Consider the following 25,400-nt stretch of genomic DNA (forward strand, 5'->3'; position numbering starts at 1 on the left):
ATATATACATAACCATCAGCATAAAAATAATCTCATTTTTCAACACCATTAAGGATCAAATGTTCTCCAAGTTTCCTAAGTAAATTTTATCTTTTGAAGCATGAACATTTGCTTTAACATTTTCAAATTAAAAACTTATGCTCTGTGCTACGTATTTTCCAGCTTTACATTTACTGGCACAGATTAAAAAGGACACAGTGAAAGGAGCATTAAAGCTAGAAGTCAAAGCCCTAAATTAGAGCCTACCTCCCATTCTAACAGGAAGAATACTAAACTTTTCTGGGCTAGTTTCCTCTCACCTATAAACTAAGAGAACTGACTTAATATTCAGAATTTAATTCTCTGCCATTTATTCTTGCTCTAAAATTTTCAAGCCTGGAATTTGTTTAAAACATACCAAGTAGGTAAAAATATAGGTGGTCCCGAACACATGAAGGTTGTACTTACAATTTCCAAATATTAAGATGGCACGAAGGTAGTATATTCAGTAGACACTGTACTTCGAATTTTTCTCTTTTCCCACGAGATGCTATGTAATACTCTCATGAGACTCAACTATACACTAACATAACACATTCTGAGAACACTTAAGGTAGGAGAAGTGAAACTATGATGTCTGGCAGGTTAGGAGTAATAAATACATGTTCAATTTAGGATATTTTCAACTTAGGATTGTACAATGGGTTTATCAGGTTGCAACCCCATCATAAATCAAGGAGCAACTGTAAGACTGGCAAAATGTTAATGACTGCTGAAGGTGGGTGATGAGTATCTAGGTTCTACTCATTCTACCACCAGTTATATTAGAAAAATTCCATTAAAAACTTATTCTTGGGGTAATGTTGTGGCACTGCGGGTAAAGCCGCCAACCACAGTACAGGTATCCCATATGAACGCTGGTTTGGGTCCCAGCAGCTCCACTTCTGATTCAGCTCCCTGCTAATGGCCTGGGAAAACAGAATATGGCCCAGGTGCTTGGGCCCCTGCACCCACGTGGAAAATTCAGATGGAAACTCCTGTCTCCTGGCTTCAGCCTGTCCACGGCAGCCACTTGGGGGTGAACCAGCTGGAAGATCTCTGTCTTTCTATCTCTCTCTGTAACTCTGCCTTTCGAGAAATAAGTAAATCTCCAAAAAACAAAAACTTAATTCTTCATAAGATTCACCTAGGAAACAAAATTCACAAACACCCATCTGTTCTTTTCTCAGCTATAAAAGTCAGAATAGAGGCCAGCACTGTGGCGTAGCAGGTAAAGCCGCCGTCTGCCATGCTGGCGTTCCATATGAGCACCAGTGAGTCCCAGCTGCTTCACTGCCGACCCAGTTCTCTGCTGTGGCCTCCAAAAGCAGCAGAGGATGGCCCAAGCTTGCGCCGCTGCACCCACATGGGAGACCTGGAAGCAGCTCCTGGCTTTGGATTGGCCCAGCTTAGGCCATTACAGCCATTTGGGGAGTGAACCACCAGGTGGAAGACCGCTCTCTCTCTGCCTCTGCCTCTCTGTAACTCTGCCTTTCAAATAAATAAACCTTTTTAAAAAATCAGAATATATAAGGTCCAAGAATATAAATTTTAAGTGAGATAATGCATTCATTCACAAAGCAGTTCATAAATACAGGTTGGGAGGGGTTTTTTTTTGCTTCAATTTTTACTTGGAAACAGACAGGGAGCCCCAATCCCCTGGCTCACACTCCAAACGCCTGCGATCATCAGGATGGGGGCAGGCCAATGCAGGAAGCCGGAAACTCAATCCAGGTCTCCTCCATAGATGTTAGATAGCCAACCACCAGAGCCATCACCTGTCTCCCGGGGTCCACATTAGCCAGAAGCTGAAATCTGGGACCAGAACCCAGGCGTTCCAGCATGAGATGCAGGCATCCCAAGCAAAAGGTTAAATCTGGCAGCTAGGCACAATGCCTGCCACAGGTGGGAATTTTTTTTTAAGATTTGTGTGTTTATTTTGCTGTTGATGTCTCTACATTTTACACTACAAGGAAGCACCAGATCTTGAAACTTACTAAAATATTTGCCCCTATAGTAAGTGTCCCCAAAGTGCCATGCTTTTACATTTATGCTTTTGCTTTCAGTACTCAACATGTATGTTCCTATTCTCTGTGCTATAGGTAAAGCTAGATCCCATCTCCCCTACCATTATTTGTCTGCCATAGTAAATAACTTATTAGCTAGAACTGCATCCAAAGTCAAGAGTAAGCGGCCTTCCACCAGGAAGTGAGGCAGAACTTCTGTAAGGACCTGCACTTTGTGACATCTATTCTGGCTGCTCAGAGACTCCATCTAGATAGCTATGATCCATTTATGCAGTAAATAGAAACCACTTACTACCCAAAAGGCCAGTGATTTTCAAAGTGACAGTCTTGGAACATTTAGTGGGTTGTGGTATTTTAGATCACAACCAGCATTTTGTCGTAATGAAACAGAAACATGGCATTCAGGGTCAACACTACTGTTCATAAAACTTTTTCGTGTCTGTGGATCTTTTTTTTTTTTTTTTTTTTTTTTTTTTTTTTATTTTTGACAGGCAGAGTGGACAGTGAGAGAGAGAGACAGAGAGAAAGGTCTTCCTTTGCCGTTGGTTCACCCTCCAATGGCCGCCGCTGCAGCCGGCGCACCGTGCTGATCCAATGGCAGGAGCCAGGATCCAGGTGCTTTTCCTGGTCTCCCATGGGGTGCAGGGCCCAAGCACCTGGGCCATCCTCCACTGCACTCCCTGGCCATAGCAGAGAGCTGGCCTGGAAGAGGGGCAACCGGGACAGAATCCGGCGCCCCGACCGGGACTAGAACCCGGTGTGCCGGCGCCGCAAGGTGGAGGATTAGCCTATTGAGCCACGGCGCCGGCCCGTGTCTGTGGATCTTAAGTCACACTATCAATCACATTAAAGTGGGACACAATTAAAAAAATACAGAAAGCCACTGTGCTACTCTGAGCTACCACACAAGCAATCTGTAGCTGTAAATGAGGATGCCAAATGATACAAGTACTTCTCAATGGTTCAGTCAGTCACACAGATGAACCACAGGGAACTGACTAACAATAGTTGTGGATTTTTTTGTGTGTGTTTTTTTTTTTTTTTTTTTGACAGGCAGAATGGACAGTGAGAGAGAGAGACAGACAGAAAGGTCTTCCATTTTCCGTTGGTTCACCCCACAATGGCCGTTGCGGCCGGCGCACCGTGCTCATCCGAAGCCAAGAGCCAGGTGCTTCTCCTGGTCTCCCATGGGGTGCAGGGCCCAAGCACTTGGGCCATCCTCCACTGCACTCCCTGGCCACAGCAGAGAGCTGGCCTGGAAGAGGGGCAACCGGGACAGAATCTGGCGCCCCAACCGGGACTAGAACCCGGTGTGCTGGGGCCTCAGGCGGAAGATTAGCCTAGTGAGCCGCGGCGCCTGAGTAACAATACTTTTAAGATACCCCAGATTCATTCTTGATTTCATTCATTCATCAAGTACTTGCTGAACACATGCTGTGTACTTGGGACTTGGAAAGCAGGGTAAAACAGACAGCCATTCCTGTCCTCATGGGGCCTTCAGACTGAGGGAGGGAACTTAACAGAAACAACCTGAACACTGCAAGAAACGCTCTACAGAAAGCAAGGGTGCTGCAGAACAGAGCAAGACGCAGGAGAGAGAGAAGGCCTTCTGAAGGCAGCCTCTCAGGAGCCTCACCTAGAGGAGGGGGCAGGCCTCCGAGCGAGGGCAGGAAGCACCCAGGTGGAGCGCATCACTCTCGGGAAAGGGGAAACAGTCACACAACATGCTGCTGAGGCAGGCAGGGACCCAGTCACAACCAGAACTCATCAACCTCGGCAAGAAGTTTGGTTTCAGTCTAAGCACAATGGATAACCTGGCAAATAAAAAGACAAACGCCAAAGCATCAAAAAATAAAGCCCACCTAAACCTCTAGAAAAAAAAAAAAAATTCTCCAACCTTCTGGCTTCAGAATCCTCAAGGACTCCAAAGGCTTCTGTTTACATAGACTGTATTCATTTTCACTATTTTAGAACCTAAAACTTGGGGCTGATGTCGTGACCTGGCAAGGTAAGCCGCTGCTTGTGATGCAGGCATCCTGGCTGCTCGGCTTCAGATGCAGCTCCCTGCTAATGTACCTGGGGAGGCAGCAGAGAAAGGCCTAGGTGCTTGGGCCCCTGCACCCATGTGGGAGACCAGGATGGAGTTCCCGCTCCTGGCTCAGGCCAGGCCAGGCCCAGCCTTGGTTGTTGTGGCCATATGGGGAGTGACCCAGTAGATGGAAGATCGATCTCTCTCTCTCTCTCTCTTAGAAACTTATATGAATACACAAGGACACATGCCATTAGCTGTCAGTCTTCACATGTCATAGTCTCTGAAAACTCCACTCTACACCAGTGAGGAAAGAACAGAAAACGCAAATAACATCTTAACCCTTTTAATGAAAGCGGTTCTGACCCAGGAGTTCCCAGAGTACACTGAGGATGACATAAAACATAATTCTGCCCTCCAGAAAGTCACCAAATAAAGTAAGTAAATCATATATGTCAGAAAGCCTCAGCCCTAACATGCAAAAAATCATCTATTTAGACAGCAAAGTAGCATGTAAGGCATGTATATTGCCCAAAGCACCATTCCTGCACCTGATCTCTGTAATTTTTGCTTTTCCTTTTGCCCAAAATTCTTTTTTTTTTTTTTTTTTTTTTTTTTTGACAGGCAGAGTGGACAGTGAGAGAGAGAGACAGAGAGAGAAAGGTCTTCCTTTGCCGTTGGTTCACCCTCCAATGGCCGCCGCTGCAGCCGGCGCACCGCGCTGATCCTGGCAGGAGCCAGGAGCCAGGTGCTTTTCCTGGTCTCCCATGGGGTGCAGGGCCCAAGCACCTGGGCCATCCTCCACTGCACTCCCTGGCCATAGCAGAGAGCTGGCCTGGAAGAGGGGCAACCGGGACAGAATCCGGCGCCCCAACCGGGACTAGAACCCGGTGTGCCGGCGCCGCAAGGTGGAGGATTAGCCTATTGAGCCACGGCGCCGGCTCCTTTTGCCCAAAATTCTTAGGCAGAATTACTGCGATGTACCTACCTACCTACCTGTAGCAATCCTAAGAATACCTCTACAGTACACACTGACGTTTCAGTCGCAGTAACTTATCTCAACACTTTTGTTGTCCTTACTTTATCACCTAAGGGTCTCTATTACAAAGTTTTCCACAGACTTTTAAAAAATCTTTTTCAAGAATCGCTCCACATTAAAAAAAAAAAAAATCCTGAACCAACACGTGATTTGTCAGACAGGTGCTTATCCTCATAAATTTAAATATTTTCGTTTTCATCTTCCCTCTATGCCGATAACGAAAACACTAACGGATTTTTATTAGACAACAAGGGGGTTAATTTCAGTTGAGGCCATTTTTCAGGAATCTCACTTTTACAAAACGCCATATTGTTTGATCTTCCTTCGTAGTGATATCTTTTGGATCTGGCTTTGCAATGGGCTTGAAATCGAGCTAAAACGTGATGGCACCGTAGTCTGAACCATCCATCCCACAGAAACGAGCCCCGCTACCCGCGAACGGCTGGAGCACGCCGGGGGCGCTGTCCTCGCCCTGGGCCCCGGGCCGATCGCATCGCTCAACGCCCGCCCACGCCGAAGACGGGCCACTCTATGTAAACTGGCAGGTGGCGGAGAAAACACAGCAGCCCACGGGAGACCACGGTCTGCACGCGGGGGAGGAGCGAGGCAAGGGATGACAATAGGGAAGGCGGCGGGAGAAGCGAGAGGGATCGGACACAATGAGTCGGAGCCAGGAAGAGCCCCCCGTCTTCTCCAAGGCCGAAGCGGGCTGGCACCCCCACCCTCGCGGCTCGGATCTGTCCCCTGCGCCCGGGCAGCCTCACGTACCTCCGGCGCCGGCTCCTCCGCCTGCACCCAGGGCGGCCGCCATGGTGCTCGCTGGGGCCGGCCTTCAGCCTCGCCCCACCAAGCCAGCTGGTGGGCCGACCGGCCTGGCCCGGGGACAGGGACGGGGGGCGGAGGACGGGGAGGGAAGGGGACGGCGGGCCAGGATTGGGGCGAGGGGGAAAGCGAGGCGAAGCCGGGCGCGTTGTGATACACAGCAGCGCCTTCGCCTCCGCAGAAAAACAACAAACTACCGCAACATGGCCGCGGACTCGCGCCGCCGCGGAGCACACTGGGAAGATGGAGGCCGGGGGCGCGCGGACGCCGGGGCCAGATCCACCGAAGCCGTAGGACCCCCCAATGCCGCCTCCGAATGAGGGACGGCTACTGAGGAGGCGAAACACACGGCCGCAGCCTCTGATCGGCTCCTGAAAACAGAACGTTTAAAGCAAGCGCAGGGGCGGTTGCTGCCCGTAAGGCGATTCCAGTTGTGTCGCAAGGCGCTTTGCAGCAGTCGGCACTGCAGAGCTTTACGGCGGCCGGTTGCAAGTGGGAGAGAGAAGGCTCCGCCCGCGAAAGGTAACTGGCTGCCTGCGTAGTTTGTGTGTGTGCATAGTACGCTGGAAAGAGGGGCGGGAACAGCGGCAGTCGTGGACGCTGTCCGGGCCTATTGAGGGGAGGAAAGGGTGCGCACAGCTCGAGAACAGGCGCTTCGGGAAGCCGAGACGAGACCCCCTGAACCCCCACTCTGGCGCGGGACTGAGGCGCACGCGCACTCTTGCCGCGATCCCGCGGGTCCCAAACCCCCTCGCAACCCTCGCGCCAAAAGTGGGCGCCAGGATTCTGGTGAGGTCCCATTCCTCGCTGGGCTTGCGCTTTCGAGACCCCGAGCCTTCGTCTCTGCGCACGGCTAAGCGGCGGGAAAGGCCAGACAGTCTGGTGCTGAGGGATAGCACGGTGACTCGGGATAGACCCGCGGCGGTGGCCGAAGCAGGTGGCTCTGAGGTAGCATAGTTGGAGGGGAGGGGACAGGGTGGGAAGCTATAACGCGGTACCCACCGTCTGCAAACGTTGCTTTCCTAACAGTGACCGTGAGCCCAAGGGGACAAGAAGTCGTCTTAGGTAGAAAAGGCTGGGCAGAGGCTCTGCTATGTCCAACGACTTGGGATTCAGAACACTGCAGAGTGCGTGTGGCCACTAGAGTGCTAGGCTGAGGGAAGTGCAAGGGCCAAGGTGCGCTCAGGGCCTCTGGGCATGTATCTGACCCGGGGATTACTGGACGTTCTTAAGAACAGAAGTTACGTAGGCATGCTGAGAGTTGTGTTTTGGAAAGATGACTAAGAACTGGGTAAAGGACAGAGCCTGAACAGATAGGAAACCGGAGGCGCCACACCGATTAGTAAACACCCCAGACATCCATGCAGGAAATTGGCTAGGAGATGGATAGAGGAGTGGCCATGTGATGAAACAAGTATAGAGTCATAATGGCTAAAAGCCTGTTACTGTTAAATTCTTCCAAGTTTTGGATATGTTTGAAATTTTACATAATAAAGTATTGGGGAAAAAAATTCCTGGGTCCATGATGAATGTAAATAACATCTTTAAATAAAAATTAGGGCAGTCTTTTGGCTTGTCTGTGAAGACACCAATTGCACAAACCATAACTCAGGAGAATACCAGGATTCAAGCCCTGTCTACACTAACAATTCCAGACCTTGAGAGGCAGCAAATGATGACCCAGGTACTTGAGCCCCTACCACCCGTGTGGGAGACCTGGATTGAGTGCCTGGTTCCTGACTTCACCTGGCCCAGCCCCAACTGTTGCTGGCATTGGAGAGTGAACCAGCAGATCAGAGTGTTCTTGCTCTATTTTTCCCTTTCCCTCTACCTCTCAAATATATAAAAAATATTTTTGAAATAATAAGCCTTGTAAGTAACCTCATTGAATTGAAGACCTCTCCCTCTCTCTGTGTGTAACTCTGACTTTCAAATGAATAAAAAAAATCTTTAAAATAAATAATAAAATTTAAAAATGGAATGCATTTGGGAGAACTTCAAGAGACTGATTCTCTCAGAATTGCAGTGCAAGGAAAGACCCAAAGCCCAGGGCAAGAAGCATTGAGAAAATAATGGCCAGAAAATAAGTCCACAGTCTTAAGTACGAGTTCTGACGGGAGAAATTCAGAGCATATTGGGCACAGAGGGTAATTATGGTAACAACAAATATCACATCGTACCCAATTCCTAAGATCACACAAACTCCCATACCAATAACCAAATACAATGAAAGGTGTGTTTACCTCTGAAGACAAAAAAACGTTTAGCGTATTCTATCTCAAACAACATATCTGGCTTCCAACCAAAAATAACTCCACATAGAAAAAGGCAAGCAACTGCAACTCCCAACTGTCAAAGCAGTAGAACCAGACTCAGATATGACATCAGATTTGTATTTGGTTTTGGAACTGTAAGAGTAAATTTAAAATAACTGATGTTAAACATCATTAAATAACATTAAATAACTAAATGGTAAAGATTCAGATGTCAGTGGTAGACATGGTAAGATGGGTAATTTCAATGGAAAGATGGAAAATACATAAATGGTGGAAATCAAAAGCACTAAAATTCTGTCAGAGGACTCATGGGTGCACTTAACAGAAAGAATAAGTTAATTTGACATAAATACAAATTATCCAAACTGAAACAGAGAGAAAAAAGAGTGCAGGAAACAGAGTATCCATGAACTGTGGCGCAGTATCAAATACTCTAACATGACATTTCTCCCAATTAGAGGGAGAAGAGAGAGAAAGAACAATTGTCTAAAGAATTAGAATTGGCCGGCGCCGCGGCTCACTAGGCTAATCCTCCGCCTAGCGGCGCCGGCACACCGGGTTCTAGTCCCGGTCGGGGCGCCAGATTCTGTCCCGGTTGCCCCTCTTCCAGGCCAGCTCTCTGCTGTGCCCCGGGAGTGCAGTGGAGGATGGCCCAGGTGCTTGGGCCCTGCACCCCATGGGAGACCAGGAGAAGCACCTGGCTCCTGGCTCCTGCCATCGGATCAGCGCGGTGCGCCGGCCGCAGCGCACAGGCCGCGGCGGCCATTGGAGGGTGAACCAACGGCAAAGGAAGACCTTTCTCTCTGTCTCTCTCTCTCACTGTCCACTCTGCCTGTCAAAAAAAAAAAAAAAAAAAAAAAAAGCAAAAAAAAACATACACATAAAAAAAAGAATTAGAATTTTTCCAAAATTCATGGCAGACACCAAAACAGATGCAAGAAGCTCAGAGAACGTCAAGCAGGATGAATACCAAAACAAGCAAACAAAGCTTTGTACCCAACCACACCCTATTCCAACTGCTGAAGAAACAACACAACCTACAAAAGTACAAGATTAGTAAGAATTATAGCAGATTTTTCATCAGAGGCCATGCAAGAAGACAATGAAGTGACATCTTTAATGTACTGACAGAAAAATCTGTCAACTCAAAAATAGGTACCCAGCAAGAATATAAATGAGACAAGCAAATTTGAGTAAATTCATACTCTACAAGAAATGTTTAAAGAAGCTCTTCAGGCATAAGAAATATAACAGATGGTCTATAAAAGAAATTTTAAATATAGTTGATGATGAATATAGTTGGAATTGAATAAACATTTTTACATATTTAATTGCTCTAAAAGGTAAACTGGAATAATGAAAATGTTACTGAGTGCTTATATGAAAAAGTAAAATACTGACATAAAAAATAGACAGGTAAGGTCAAAGGTACAAAGTAGAGAACCCAGAAATAAATCCATGTATTGCATCAACTGATTTTAGACAAATGAAGCAAGATTATATTGTGGAGAAAGAAAAGTTTCTTCAAGGAATGGTTCTGGGAAAATGATATCCACATGCGGAAGAAAGAAACTAGACCACTCATATACAAAAATCAACTCAAAATGGTTCAAAAGTAAGACATGAAACTACTGTTAGGAAATATAGGGGAAGTGCTCCAGAACATTAGTCTGCACCAAGGTTTTTTGAATATGGCAGCAAAAGCATAAGCAACAAAAGCAAAACTTGACAAGGGAATATAGCAAACTACTAAACTTCTTTACAACAAAAGAAACACACACTGAAAAGACAACCTACAGAATGGGAGAAAATATTTGCAAATTATTCATCACGCAAAGGATTAATTTCCAGAAAATATGTTAGGAATTCAACACAACAGTAAAGTAAATAAGCCTATGGGCCAGCACTGTGGCACAGTGGGTTAATCCTCCGCCTGTGGCACTGGCATGCCATATAGCCACCAGTTCTAGTCCAAGCTGCTCCTCTTGTAGTCCAGCTCTCTGCTATGGCCTGAGAAAGCAGTAGAAGATGGCCCAAGCACTTGGACCCCTGCACCTGCGTAGGACACCCGGAAAAAGCTCCTGGCTCCTGGCTTCGGATCAGCCCAGCTCCAGCCGTCGCAGCCCTTTGGGGAGTGAACCAGCAGATGGAAGACCTTTCTCTCTGTTTCTCCTTCTCACTGTCTGTAACTCTGCCACACAAATAAATAAATAAAATATTTAAATAAATAAATAAATCAGCCTATTAAAAAATGGGCAAATGACCTGAATAGACATTTCTCAAAGATAACACAAATGGCCAACAAGTATATGAAAAACTTCAACATCACAAGTCATCAGGCAAATACAATTCAAAACCACAATGAGAGATCACCTCATCCCATTTAGAATGGTGATTTTCAAAAAGACAAAAAATTACAAATGTCGCAAGGATGAGGAGAAAGGGGAACTCTTATGGGCTGTGGGAATGTAAATTAGTACAGCCATTATGGTAAACAACACAGAGGTTCCCCAAAACCTAGAAATGGAACTACCTTGTGATTCAGCAATTCTGTTATATATCCAAATAAACTGAAATCAGTATGTGGGAGCCAGCATTATGGGATCCAGCATGGTGGCACCACAAATGAAAGTACCACATGTGACACCAACATCCCATAGCAGAATGCCAGTTCAAGTTCCAGCTGCTCCACTTCCAATCCATCTTTCTGCTAATGCACCTGGAAAAGCAGCAGGTAATGGCCCAAGTACTTTAGTCACTGCTACTAATGTGGGAGACCTAGATGGAGCTTCTGGCTTTGGCTTGGCACAGCCCTGGCTGTTGAGGTTTTTTGGGGAGTAAACCAGCAGTTGGAAGCTCTCTATCTCTCTTTCCCTCTCTTTCATTCTCTCTCTCACTCTGCCTTTCTAATAAATAAATCATTAAAAAAAATCAGTATGTAGACAAGACTTCTATAAATAAAGACCTTTATAAATAAAGCTTTTAAAAGAAACTAAATTGATATGGATGGATTCATATCTACCATCTTGTTAACAGGCTTTTACTTTCTTTGTTCTTATTTTTTCTTCTTATGCATCCTCTTGTGTTAAGTTAGCATTTTAATATTTCCTTCTATCTTTTCTATACACTTATTTATAACTTTTTAAAAATATCTTTATTTGAAAGGCAGAGTTACAGAGACTCAGAGAGAGAGAGAGAGAGAAAGAGAAGGTCTTCCATTTCCTGCTTCACTCCCCAGATGGTTGCAACGGCTAGAGCTGCAGTGATCTGAAGCCAGGAGCTGGGAGCTTCCTTCAGGTCTCCCATGCTAGTGCAGGGGCCCAAAGACTTGAGCCATCCTCCACTGCTTTCTCAGGCCATAGCAGAGAGCTGGATTGGAAGTGGGGCAGCTGAGACTCGAACCAGTGCCCATATAGGATGCCAGCACTGCAGACCGGTGCATTAACCTGCTGCATCACAGCACCAGCCCCAATTCAGTTTCCACTGAATACAAATAATCTATACACAACAATTTTAAGACAAAAAATTACATTAAAAAGCAAGAATGTATTATATGTTCTCTGTAAGTACACTTTAAAGATATAGAGAGATTAAGTAAGAGGAAAGGAATATATGAGACAAAATAGACATCACAACAAATATGATCAGAAATAAACAGGAAGGCCGGCGCTGCGGCTCAATAGGCTAACCCTTCACCTGAGCGCCGGCACACCGGGTTCTAGTTCCAGTTGGGGCGCCGGATTCTGTCCCGGTTGCCTCTCTTCCAGTCCAGCTCTCTGCTGTGGCCAGGGAGTGCAGTGGAGGATGGCCCAACTTGGGCCCTGCAACCGCATGGGAGACCAGGATAAGCACCTAGCTCCTGGCTTTGCATCAGTGCGGTGCACCGGCCGCAGCGGCCATTAGAGGGTGAACCAACGGCAAAGGAAGACCTTTCTCTCTGTCTCTCTCTCACTGTCCACTCTGCCTGTCAAAAAAAAAAAAAAAAAAGAAAGAAAGAAAGAAAAAAAAAAGAAAAAGAAAAGAAATAAACAGGAGCATCATATGACAAAGAAGTCAGTTCTCCAAGGAGGCATAAAAATCATATACATGCACCTAGCAGATCTTCAAAATACATGAGAAAATCAATAGAACTAAAAGAACAGAAAGATCTTGAACTATAATTAGAACTTTAACACTGCTCTTAGTAATTGACAGAAAAAATTCAAGCCTTTTGTTCTGTGAAACACTATTAAGAGAAAGAAAAGACAAGCCATAAAGTTGAAAATAGAGCCGGCGCCGTGGCTCAATAGGCTAATCCTCCACCTTGCGGCGCCGGCAAACCGGGTTCTAGTCCCGGTTGGGGCGCCGGATTCTGTCCCGGTTGCCCCTCTTCCAGGCCAGCTCTCTGCTATGGCCAGGGAGTGCAGTGGAGGATGGCCCAGGTGCTTGGGCCCTGCACCCCATGGGAGACCAGGAAAAGCACCTGGCTCCTGGCTCCTGCCAGGATCAGCGCGGTGCGCCGGCTGCAGCGGCGGCCATTGGAGGGTGAACCAGCGGCAAAGGAAGACCTTTCTCTCTCTGTCTCTCTCTCTCACTGTCCACTCTGCCTGTCAAAAAAAAAAAAAAAAAAAAAAAAAAAAAAAAAGTTGAAAATATGTACAAATCACTCATCTGATAAAGCACTTGAATCTAGAAAATATATAGAAATGTAACAATAAGAAGACAAGCATATGGTGGGAAGAATCACCATGTTTCTAAAGTTGTAACTATGAAATGCATAGAGTTTGTATTCCTTAAATAAAAGGTTTCTGGGGGGAAAAAAGACCATGAAACCTTGAAAGTGGGTAACATAGCTAAACAGAAACTTCACCAAAGAAGATATACAAGTGGCACATATACCATATGAAAAGAGTTCAACAGTATTTGACATTATGGAAATATAAAATAAAACCATACTAAGACACCACTATGCACATAATAGAATGGCTAAAATCTATAAAACTACCAGTGTTCTGACAATAATGCAGTAATAAAGGAGCCAGGAGCTTCTTCTGAGTCTCCCATATGGGTGCAGGGGCCCAAGCACTTGGGCTATCTTCTACTGCTTTCCCAGGCCATAGCAGAGAGCTGGATCAGAAGAAGAGCAGCCAGGACTCGAACCGACACCCATATGGGATGCCAGCGCTTCAGGCCAGGGCATTAACCCACTGTGCCACAGCACCAGCCCCTACAATATATTTATAGAATGTACTGTTACTTTGGATATGATCACAAAAGCCATAACAAAAGAACAAACTGCTAGTACAACTATATAGATGAATCTCAAAAAATGAGGCTTAGGGAATCATTGTTTAGCCTAGTGTTAACATACCACAACCCACATTAGAATACCTGGGTTTGATTTCTGTCTCCAGCTTCCTGCCAATGCAGCAGTGATGGCTTAAGCAATTGGGTCCCGGTCATCACATAGGAGACTTGGATTAAGTTCCCAACTCCTGGCCTTGGTCCCAGTCCTGGTCATTGCAGGTATTTGGGAAATCAGTAAATGGAAGCTCTCTATCTATCTGTATGTGTATGTCTATCTGCTTCTCATAACAAATTAAATTTAAAATATTAGATATAGGGCAAAGAAATAGCCAAACAAAAAGACAAACAGCATGTGTCTATTTATATGTAATTCAAAAGTAAAATTAATCTTGGTGACAGAAAGCAGATTACTGGTTTAGTTGCCTGGGGTATGGATGAGGAAGACTGATTGCAAAGGAATAAGGGTGTATTATATGTTTCTTGGGGTAGCTGTCAGAAGCATGCACAGCCCTGGGTGTTGTCGTTGGGCCCCTGCACCCACGTGAGAAACACAGAAGAAGCTCCTGGATCCTGGCTTTAGATGAGTCTAGTTCCAGCCATTGAGGCCATTGGGTAGTGAACCAGCAGATGCAAGATCTCGCTCTCTTTCTCTGTAACTCTGCCTTTTAAATAAATAAATCTTTATATAAGTATATATTATGTATATTTAATGAGGGAAGAAGAAAGACAAGTGCAAATGAACAGTAGAGTGCCTACAAATCACAAGTCTGCAATAAGAGACTCTCTAAGAGAAGTGGGCACCCGCTGTGCCCAGTGTCCACAGAAGGCCTCATGAGCTTTGGGGTGCAGAGCTGAGAACTGTCGGCAGCAGAATCCACACAAGACTGGTACTGGTGCTCTGGACTATCATCATTCCTTCCTGCTTCCCAAGGCTATTTCTCCAGCTTTTCTAGAAATTCTGCAAACTTCCAAACTCATTCAGGTTGGTCCTGTGGTCCGGCTCCAGTGGTCCAGCTGCAAACGATTGAATGCAGAATTCCTTCTTCAAGATCTCAAGAAGGTAGTGGGGAAGCAAAGCTGTTTTGTTTCTGACTGACTGATGGAACAAAGATAAAAGCCTCAGCCATTTTAGCTCCTTGCCTGAACACAGATAAAATACTGTTTACCTCTTTACCTTGTCTTCTTTCAAGAGACCAGCTCAGCCCCATGCTCTGTATTGTTCCCCACCCCATCCTCTGCATTCTTTTTCTGGTTTAAAACCCGGAGCAAAATCCTGTAAGAAGCAGCTCACCTCCGTCCCCTGACCTCCCCTCTGGGCCCTCAGCCCACCCTAGGCTATACAAGACCCAGCCTTTTGGAGGACTGTGCTCTCTGCCTTGTGTTCCGTCTGTTAGGAAAAAGGCGCAGTTTCATCTATGGCGCGATCTACACCCTGACACCATCCTAGGCTCTAGCCCCCACGGCCATTGTTGGAAGCCAGGTGGCCACATGACCCAGCCACCAGTGTCAAGCTCCACCCCCATCCTAATGGGATTCACTGCTCCTGCTTCCCTTCCTGCCCTCTGGCAAAGTTTTAAAAGGACCTGTTCCTGAACACGTGGCTCTCTCTTCTCTCCTGCTCTCTCCTGCTCACTCTCTCTTCTCTCCTCTCTCTTCTCTTCTCGCTAGCTCCTCTCCTCTCTGTCTCTCTCTCTTATACTCTCCTTCTCTCCCTTTTTCCCTCCTTGCCCCTTCTCTCCAGCCTGCTGGGTTTCCTCAATAAACCCTTTCCCTTACTCCAGTGTTTGGTGTGTTTTGTGATGGCCTACCACCGCATGTGTGTACACCGGCCGTTGGCCACCTCTGCAAATTTATTTTCCCTTGAATAAATTCATTTTGGCTGTGGGTTCATATCCTTTCTCCTCTGTGTTCTGCTCCCCTTTTCCACACACTGACTATAATATGTAACGAAGGAAGGCCTTCACTTTAGCAAGAACAGATGCTGCTCTGGCATATTCCTTTGTAGGGAGAGATCCAGAACCACTGAGCAGCAAAGATATCTCAAAAGCTCTCAAATTAACAGTAGGGCAAAAACTCCAGAAAACAGAAAAGAGTAGTTTTGGGTAGAAGCAGTGTCTTATTGAAGAGGAGAGAAAAGAGAAATACAGAAATGCAGACCAGTACTGCCACTGCTTATGCAGACTGTCAAAACACACCAAGACTAGTATTATATAGCAGGAGAAACATTTTTTATTCTCCTCTTAAAGAATCACTTTGGGGGACCAGCACCGTGGCACAGTAGGTTAATCCTCTGCCTGTGGTGCTGGCATATGGGCACCAGTTCTAGTCCCAGCTGCTTCTCTTCCAATCCAGCTCTCTGCTATGGCCTGGGAAAGCAGTAGAAGATGGCCCAAGTGCCTGGGCCCCTGCACCCGCATGGGAGACCTGAAAGAAGCACCTGGCTCCTGGCTTCGGATCAGCGCAGCTCTGGCCATTGCGGCCATTTGGGGAGTGAACCATTGGATGGAAGACCTTTCTCTCTGTCTCTCCCTCTCACTGTCTGAAACTCTACCTCTTAAATAAATAAATACAATTTTTTTAAAAATTAAAAAAAAAAGAAAGAACCACTTTGTTAATAGGAAGGCAGCCTGGGACATGCTCCTGAAGACAGAGAAACTGAGAGTGCTAAATTGCTTTGTATTATAAAGAATTTGGAATTTTCCTGGACATATCTACAGAATAATGAGAAAGGGATAAGGATGAAGAGGTCTGGAGATAGATAAGAACAGTGATGGACAGGAAGCAACTGTGCAAGGTGAAAGAATGATCCATAGGAAATGCCCGGTGGAAGAAATGGCTAAGAGACACTGAAAGGAGGGATGATATTATTTGATTTTAGGTTGGAAGCCTGATGTGCTACCCCCCTTCCTCATTGTCAGTCGTCTGCTACATGCAGTGTCCTGTGTTGATGATGCTTAGGAATAATCAAAAGAACATACGCTCCACGTTTTGATAGAGTGAAACTAAGGATGGCAGAAAACAAGGCATTAAGGTTCTGCAGGAACAGGATTTGAAGAGGAAGTGACCATGAGAATATAAACTTTCCAGAAGGAAGTTAAAATTATATTATGAGGCCGGCGCCACAGCTCACTAGGCTAATCCTCCACCTAGCAGCGCCGGCACACCGGGTTCTAGTCTCGGTCAGGGCGCCGGATTCTGTCCCGGTTGCCCCTCTTCCAGGCCAGCTCTCTGCTGTGGCCAGGGAGTGCAGTGGAGGATGGCCCAAGTGCTTGGGCCCTGCACCCCATGGGAGACCAGGAGAAGCACCTGGCTCCTGCCATCGGATCAGCGCGGTGTGCCAGCCGCAGTGCGCCGGCTGTGGCAGCCATTGGAGGGTGAGCCAACGGCAAAGGAAGACCTTTCTCTCTGTCTCTCTCTCTCACTGTCCACTCTGCCTGTCAAAAAAAAATTATATTATGAATACCATGTGATATTGTCAGATGTTCATATTTATATATGAATGTATGTAATAAAATCAGAGAAATGCTGCTCTTTCACTTAAAATATATCAGTAATACTTTGATATTCTTCTAATGTATTTATAATAGCTTCAAATAATTCCATAATAATGTAAATGCAAATGTAGCTGGTTTTTGTTTGTTTTTTAATTTTTGCTTTTAGCTAGCGACTGCTTGAGGACCCTATAGGTTATTTCCAGATTTTCACTATCATAAAAATGTTGCAATAATAACTGTAAGCATACATATTTGATGGCATCTGATTATTTCTTTAAAACTATTTCTTAGAGGCTGGCTCCGTGGCTCAATTGGCTAATCCTCCACCTGCGGCGCCAGCACACAGGGTTCTAGTCCCGGTCAGGGCGCCAGATTCTGTCCCAGTTGCCCCTCTTCCAGGCCAGCCCTCTGTTATGGCCCAGGAGTGCAGTGGAGGATGGCCCAAGTGCTTGGGCCCTGCACCCGCATGGGAGGCCGCGGCGGCCATTGAGAGGGTGAACCAATAGCAAAAAGGAAGACCTTTCTCTCTGTCTCTCTTTCACTGTCCACTCTGCCTGTCAAAAATAAATAAATAAATAAATAAACTATTTCTTAGAGTAGAATTGAGCAGTCTAAGAGTGTGAAGATATTTCAAACTTTTGATACTTGTTGATATGTTGCTTTCATAAAGTATTATATCAGTTTGCCCTCCTGCCAGTGAAGTGTTGTAGAACTCCCAAAACTTGAGTCTGCTCACCCAACACTAGCAAGCCAATCACTGGTGGTGGGTGGTAGAAAAAAGTAGATATTTATTGCACAGCTCAGAACAACTAGCCAAGTAACTATTGCCTAATTCCTGGGTTCCCCAAGGGGTTGAGGGCAAAGATTGTTACAGATTAAAGTTGGAACCAAGAGGTTGTATGTTCAGCTCGTGTCCAAGTCCCTGGTTGGTTTGCAGTGCTCTTGGACCTTTGATTGGTTGGCAGTATCCTGTCCTTTTGGGAAACTGGATGATGCAAACTGGTCTCCATTCAGATGGTAGTTACTTCTTGCTCAGGGCTTGGTGTTCCCGGAAAAGAAACCTTTTAATACTAAACTGAACATCAAGATGCTATCTACCAGTGATATAAATGACCTTAGGAGTCTTGTGTTCAGGGGCCCCATAGGGTGAGTTGCACCACTCCCTCAATTCAGTGAGTTAATTTTAGAAAGAAATTCATTTACAATCATAAAACCAGCACAAAGAAATGTTAGGCTAAGGGAGGAAGGCTGGGAGACTAGGACGTAATTGGTGGTAGCTGGCTTCCGCATGGGACGCGCTGTGGAGAGGCTCAGTTTCAAAAGTATAAGATCACCAAATCCTTTTAAAGTAACAAATGGATGGCCGGCGCCGTGGCTCCCTTGGCTAATCCTGCACCTGCGGTGCTGGCACCACGGGTTCTAGTCCTGGTTGGGGCGCCGGGTACTAGTCCTGGGTGCTCCTCTTCCAGTCCAGCTCTCTGCTGGGGCCCAGGAGGGCAGTGGAGGATGGCCCAAGTGCTTGGGCCCTGCACCCGCATGGGAGACCAGGAGATGTACCTGGCTCCTGGCTCCAGATCGGTGCAGCACCAGCCCTAGCGGCCATTAGGGGAGTGAACCAAGTGAGTGAACCAAGTGAGTGAACCAAGACCTTTCTCTCTGTCTCTCTCTCTCACTGTCTATAACTCTACCTGTCTAATAAAAATAAGTAAATAAAAAACAAATGGGTATATTCCATATTAGACCATCACGGAGCTAGCATAATTAAACAGTGGGAATTTAGCACAGTCTCACAATGGTGAGTTAACATTGGATCATAGAAAGAATTCGTAGGTACAGACTCCTGAGACAGGCTTCTTCTGACAGCTAGGCTCCTGACCGCCCTTTGCTTACAGCATTTTCTTAAGAAAACCTTCTCTGTCCCTTTGATATGTAAACCTCTTCAAAAGACTGTTGCTTGTTTTACAGTGCAGCAGCTGGCTTTCTCCAAAACCTAGGAGCCACACCTTTGAAATGTAACCATCTCTCAGCCTCTGAGGAAGTGTAAGAGCCCTGCTAGGAGCCTAAGAGTGAGAGCCCTGGTCTAAAGGTACCAGTTATGAAGCTTATTAGCGAGATGGCACCGTCTTATCTAGGGTGACATTTAAGCCCTGGACGCCATCTTCGGCTCTGGCCCCATTGCCATCTTGTACAATAAGCTTCAATACTAAAGTCAGCCTGGCTTACTAGAAGTCAGGTGACCAAATGGCCCAACCACAAGTGTCAGTTCGTCCCCATCTTAACGGGATTCACTACTCCCACTTCCTTACCTCTACAAAGCTATATAAGACCTGTTCTCCTAGTACAGGCTGCTGTTTCTCTTGCGCACAGAGAGGCAGCCTGTCAGGTTTCCCCCACCCGACAATAAATCTTTCCCTTAATCTGGTGTTTGGTGTTTTGTGGTGGCCTTTTCTTTCAAACCCACAAAGAAATTTACTTTTCCTTTGGGTAAGACCTATTAGCAAGCACAGCTTACAGTTCCCTCAACTCTGTCTCTTAAAAATTCTCCAGAAAGGCTGGCCTTGAAGCACAACATTTACCTACATCCCATATCAGTGCGTGTAGTTCCGGTCTGGCTCTGGCTGCTGATCCAGCTTCCTGCTGATACGCACCCTGGGAGGCAGCAGGTGGTGGCTCAAGAACCTGAGTCCCCACCCACCTATGTGGGAGACCTGGATTGAGTTCCAGGTTCCTAGTAGACACCTGGGGAGTAAACCACTGGATGGAAGATCTCATTATCTCTGTCTCTCTCTGGATGTCTTTCAAATAAATAAAATAACTTTTTTAAAAATTCTTCATTTTTTTGTATGTTCTATTTCTTTCTTTAATGTTTTGTTCAACCCTTAAAATTTTTCCTTAGTAGTGCAGTTTTAGCTTGGACACTCCATAAAGCCACCCCAGAAAGCAGAATATTTGTATGTAATATAAAGGTAATCATTAATTGCTGTTGAAATGATCTAATTAACAATTTTTTATTTTTAAAAACTCTCTAAAGAAGTGGGTCATGTATCACTTAACGTCAGGGAAATGCATCATTTGGAGATTTTTGTCATTATGCAAACATCACAGAATATTCCTACATAAACTACAAACTAAAATGGCTAGTGTCATTGGCAGTATAATTTATGAGGTCACTGTCACCTATGTGGTCCATCACTGACCAAAATTGGTTATACAACTCATGATTATACTTCAAAGAGAAGGAAAAGCACCCCCAGGCTCCCACCCCTGTTGCCTTTGATATCGACTTTATCGGTCCCAGTATCTCTCCCTTGACTTGCAGTTTCTCTCTTCACTGTGGTGATTGCAAGTCAACTCCTTACTAAATATTAACTCAGTACATTACTGGAGTGGTACAAGGGTCAGGCTGGCCCTTCAGGATTCTGAATTGTAAGACTCAGAATTAAACCATCGCATCCATAGCTAATACCTAACACTAGACTTTATTTTGAAATGTTTTAGAGGAACTTCAAGCCCTGATCAAACAAGATAATAACCCATCTACCTGTTGTCCCCAGATGGGCAAAATCCCATTTTGTCATTACTGCAGATTTAGGAGAACACAGCTGCCCCCTGTGGCTGACCAATCCAAGGACTGCCGCAGACACTGTGAGCCAACCAGAGGCCTGCACACAGCTGGTTGTGCGCTGCTCAGCCCCCACTTTAAAAGGTAAGAGTCACTGCCCTGAATCTCTCCGGGAGTGCAGGAATCGAGCAAAAGCCACCTGACCCCTTGCTCTGTGCGTTGCAAATAAACCCCTGCTTTCTTCCACCACCGCAGTGTCTCTAATTGGTTTGCAGGCATGTCAGATGAGCATACCCAGTTTCAGGGGTTCTAAAGAAAATCCTCCAATTTCTAAAATACAATCGGTAACGGGAAAAAAAGTACATGTGAAGGTGAATCTAAGTAAACATTTCTGTAGAAAGTTATATAGTATCTACTTGGAGAATATTGTTTGTGTTTTGTTGACAAAAAAAGTTGCCTTTAAAATACTGAATTGGGGGAGCCAGCACTATGATGCAGTGGTTAATCCTCCGCCTACAGAGCCAGCATCCCATATGGTGCTGGTTCTAGTCCCAGCTTCTAATCCAGCTCTCCGCTATGGCCTGGGAAAGCAGTAGAAAATGGCCCAAGTGCCTGGGCCCCTGTACCCATGTAGGAGACCCAGAAGAAGCTCCTGGCTCCTGGCTTCAGATCAGAGCTCAGCTCTGGCCATTGTGGCCATTTGGGGAGTGAACCAGCGGATGGAAGACCTTTCTCTCTGTCTCTCCCTCTCACTGTCTGTAACTCTACCTCTCAAATAAATAAAAATCTTTACAATAAAATGAAATACTGAATGGGGCTGACATTATGGTACAGTGGATTAAGGCATTGCTTGCGATGCTGGCATCCCGTATTGGAGCACCACTTTGAGTTCCGCTGTTCCACTTCTGATCCAGCCTACTGCTAATGTGCCTGGAAAGGCAACAGAGGATGGCCCAAGTGCTTGGATCTCTGCCTCCCATATGGGAGACCTAGATGGAGTTCCAGGCTCCTGGCTTCACCCTGGCTCAGCCCCAGCCATTATGGCCATTGAGGAGTGAACCAGCAGATGGAAGATTTGTGTGTGTGTGTGTGTGTGTGTGTGTGTGTGTGTTCCTCTCTCTATAACTCTGCCTTTCAAATAAATAAATAAATACATCTTCAAAAAAAATAAAATACTGAATGAGAACAGAATGAAAGTTAAAGAGGCTGACCTTGTGTTGCAGCCGGTTGGACTACCACTTGTGATGCAAGCCTCCCGTATGGGCACTGGTTCAAATCCTGGCTGCTCCACTTCTGATCTAGCTCCCTGCTAGTGTGCCTGGGAAAGCAGCAGAGGATAGCCCAGGTATTTGGTTCCCTGCCATCCAAATGGGAGACCTGGAAAAAGCTTCTGCCTTCAGCCCTGCCCTGCCTGGGTCATTGCTGCCATCTGGGGAGTGAACTAGTGGTTGGAAGATCTCTCTCTATTTCTCTCTCTCTCTAACTCTGTCTTTCAAATAAATAAATAAGTGTTTGAAAAAAAGTTAGTAGATTGTGCTCAGATTTAGCTATCTGCATATTGTTCAGGGAAAATATTTGAGATAATAACTTTAACTCTGATTTTGTTACCTAAGAGTATGCCTGGGGCTGGTTTTGTGGTATAGTAGGTGAACCAACAGAAGAAAAATTTACTGATTACTTATTATTTGAAAGACAGAATGTCAGAGAGTGAGAGACACAGAGAGATAGATCTTTCTGCTGGTTCACTCATCAAATGGCCATAGTAGCCAGGCTAAGTGAGCTAGGAACTCTGTCCAGGCCTCCCATTTGGGTGCAAGACCCAAACACAAGCAGGGAGCTGAAGCAGAAGTGCAGCATCCAGGGCTCAAATCAGCTTGTATAGGATGCTCGGAAGAAGCTCCTGGCTTCAGATCTGCCCAGCTCAGGCTGTTGTGGCCAATTGGGGAGTGAACCAGCAGATGGAAGACTCTCTCTCTCTCTCTCTCTCTCTCTCTGCCTCTCTGCCTCTCCTTCTCTCTCTGTAACTCTTTCAAATAAATAAATAAATCTAAAACACACAAAAAAATGAAAGAAAAAGAAAAGAAGGAAGGAAGGAAGGGAGGAAGGGAGGAAGGAAGGAATTTGTGTCAAAGTCACTTTTAGGCCTCCCAATCCAAATTCCTTTTAATGGGAACCCTAGAAGACAGCAGATGATAACGCAAGAACTTTAGTCTCTGCCACTCATGTAAGAGACCTGGATGGAGTTCTGGGCTCCTGGCTTTGGTTTGGCCCAACCTTGGCCATTATATGCATTCAAAGAATGAACCAGTGGATAGAAGATGTCTCTGCGTGTGTTTCTTTCTATCTCCCTGCCTTTCAAATAAAATGAAAGTAATTATATCAATCTTTTTTCAGAAAATCACTTTTGGGCCTTATATCAGCATTGAATGAGCTCCAAGAGTTCTGTACCTCCCCTAGGACCTCAGACAAGAAGACAAATTTTTCTTTTCTCTCAAATGTATCTGTACACCACTTAGCTTTCTCTCTCTCTCTCTCTGGCCTAAACCCTCACAATTGTGTTCATACTAGGTACATTTGCAGTGTGATCCCCCTGAATGCTATACAAGGGTACTTCCAAAAGTTCGTGGAAAGTTGAATTAAAAATGTTGATTTTAGTGCAAAACTTTTGAAATCCATGCATACAAGAGGTTTTCAGAAAGTTCATGAAAACAATATCATGAAAAAAACTATAGATTTCAAACTTTCCATGAAGTACCCTCATATATATATATTTTATTTGAAATGCAGAGTTACAGAGAGAGAGAGAGAAAGAGGGAGAGACAGACAGAAAGGGGTCTTCCATCTGCTGGTTCACTCCTCAAATGGCTGCAATGTCCTGGGTTGGGCCAGGAGCCAGGAGCTTCTTCCATTTCTTCCGTGTGAGTGCAGGGGCTCAAGCACTTGAGCCATCTCCCACTGCTTTCCCAGGGAGCCGCTTTCCCAGCAGGAAGCTGGGTCAGAAGTGGAACAGGGCCAGCGCCGCGGTTCACTAGGCTAATCCTCCACCTAGTGGCACCGGCACACCGGATTCTAGTCCCGGTCGGGGCGCCAGATTCTGTCCCGGTTGCCCCTCTTCCAGGCCAGCTCTCTGCTGTGGCCAGGGAGTGCAGTGGAGGATGGCCCAGGTGCTTGGGTCCTGCACCCCATGGGAGACCAGGAGAAGTACCTGGCTCCTGCCTTCGGATCAGCGCGGTGTGCCGGCCGCAGCCGCGGCAGCCATTGGAGGGTGAACCAACAGCAAAAGGAAGACCTTTCTCTCTGTCTCTCTCTCTCACTGTCCACTCTGCCTGTCAAAAAATAAAAAAAGAAGAAGAAGAAGAAGTGGAACAGCCGACACTTGAACTGGTTGGTGCCCAAGTGGGATTCCAGCATTGCAGGCAGTGGTTTAACCTACTATGCTACAATGCCAGCCCTAGTATCGTCATATTATTATTACTTACAAATAAAACTTGATATTCATCTTTCATCCTATTTCTTCTCAGTTATTTTAGTAATAATGTTCTGTTTCTTTTCTTTTCTTTTTTAAAGATTCATTTATTTATTTGAAAGTGAGAGTTACACACAAAGAGGAGAGACAGCAAGGAAGAGGTCTCCCATCCGCTGGTTCACTCCCCAATTGACCTCAATGGCCCGGAGCTGTGCCGATCCGAAGCCAGGAGCCAGGAGTTTCTTCTGGGTCTCCCATGTGGGTGCAGGGGCCCAAGGATGTGGGCCATCTTCTTCTGCTTTCCCAGGCCATAGCAGAGAGCTGGGTGGGAAGTGGAGTAGCTGGATCTTGAAGTGGTGCCCATATGGGATGCCAGCACTGCAGGCAGCAGCTTTACCTGCTACACCACAGCACCAGCCCCATGTTCTCTTTCTATGATGCTTTTTATCTAATTTAATTTTCTCTCATTATTAGGAGCATTCTCTTTATAAAGTCATTAAATTAAGTCATCCTAATACATAGTGATAAGAGTAAAGTATTTGATAGTTGATCTGAAGATGTCAATTAAATAGTGTGGTTAGTAACAGAAACCAGAAGTCTGCACAAATATACTTTTGAACAACCTACTAAATTTAACCTATGTGGAATATTATGCAAATTCAAGGTCATGACTCTCATTGTTCACTTGAATTTCAATCACATCTAAGCATGAGATACTGATAAATTGATTACAGAAAAATGGTAATTCTTAGTCTCATTTCTAGCATCAGATAAGTCATCTGAGAGAGTCTCACTTATGTCAGAGAGATAAAGGACAAGCATGTGAATGAAACTTCATCATTCCATGCTGGTTTATGAAATAAGAATTCTTCCTTTTCCTGATGATGACTTACTATGTGACAGACAACACTATTTGAGGTTGTTGTGGCAAGATTCTGTTTTCTGACACCTGCAATTTCCCCAAATGTGGGAAACTCGACTGCATAATCTGTGATAGTAGGGGACTGCATTCATGCTCTCCCCTGAAAACAAAAAAGAAAAGAAAAAAACATTCTGTTTTCAATCCTTTTTCAGAAGCATGTTCAAGACATTAATCCAGAGAGAGCGAGTGCTCACGGGCACTGCAGATGGCACTGCCTGGTCCCCTGAGCTTCTCTTATTCCTCCTGTGTTGTTTTACAGGTGGGAAATTGAGAGAGGCAATGTCACACAAAGTAGTGAGGACTGAAACAAAGCTCGCCCACTTCCCACCCTGTGCGGCCCGCCAGAGGTGTCTTAGTGTCAGCACCCTCTCTATTGTAGATAGCTGCATAGAATCACTGCACAATATGAGATGGGCACTTGGCAGAGCAGTTGAGATGCTACCATGTGCTTGCATCCCA

At 45.6% G+C, this 25,400-nt stretch overlaps 2 protein-coding genes across 12 annotated transcripts in view; one reads left to right on the plus strand and one right to left on the minus strand.

Moving 5' to 3' along the window:
- The window catches only part of RBM33 (RNA binding motif protein 33), a 154,951-nt gene extending 144,636 nt beyond the window's left edge, over nucleotides 1-10,315 (minus strand). For all 7 annotated transcript variants that reach the window (XM_070077227.2, XM_008263877.5, XM_008263875.5 and 4 more), the window contains exon 1: nucleotides 5,882-10,315. In XM_070077227.2, coding sequence (XP_069933328.1) covers nucleotides 5,882-5,924 — 43 coding nt within the window. In that variant the 5' untranslated portion in view covers nucleotides 5,925-10,315. The remainder of the gene's footprint in view (nucleotides 1-5,881) is intronic.
- The window catches only part of CNPY1 (canopy FGF signaling regulator 1), a 136,698-nt gene continuing 117,617 nt past the window's right edge, over nucleotides 6,320-25,400 (plus strand). For 2 of the 5 annotated variants that reach the window (XM_070077231.2, XM_070077232.2), the window contains exons 1-2: nucleotides 6,347-6,457; nucleotides 20,546-20,697. The gene's annotated coding sequence lies outside the window, so the exon portion shown is untranslated. Of the gene's footprint in view, nucleotides 6,458-20,545; nucleotides 20,698-25,400 lie in introns of all 5 variants that reach the window. The other 3 variants (XM_089336877.1, XM_089336876.1, XM_089336875.1) reach the window with 2 other exon arrangements.

Source organism: Oryctolagus cuniculus, chromosome 7, assembly GCF_051225735.1.
Source record: "Oryctolagus cuniculus isolate XC-2025 breed Fujian yellow rabbit chromosome 7, ASM5122573v1, whole genome shotgun sequence".
Lineage (NCBI taxonomy): Eukaryota > Metazoa > Chordata > Mammalia > Lagomorpha > Leporidae > Oryctolagus > Oryctolagus cuniculus.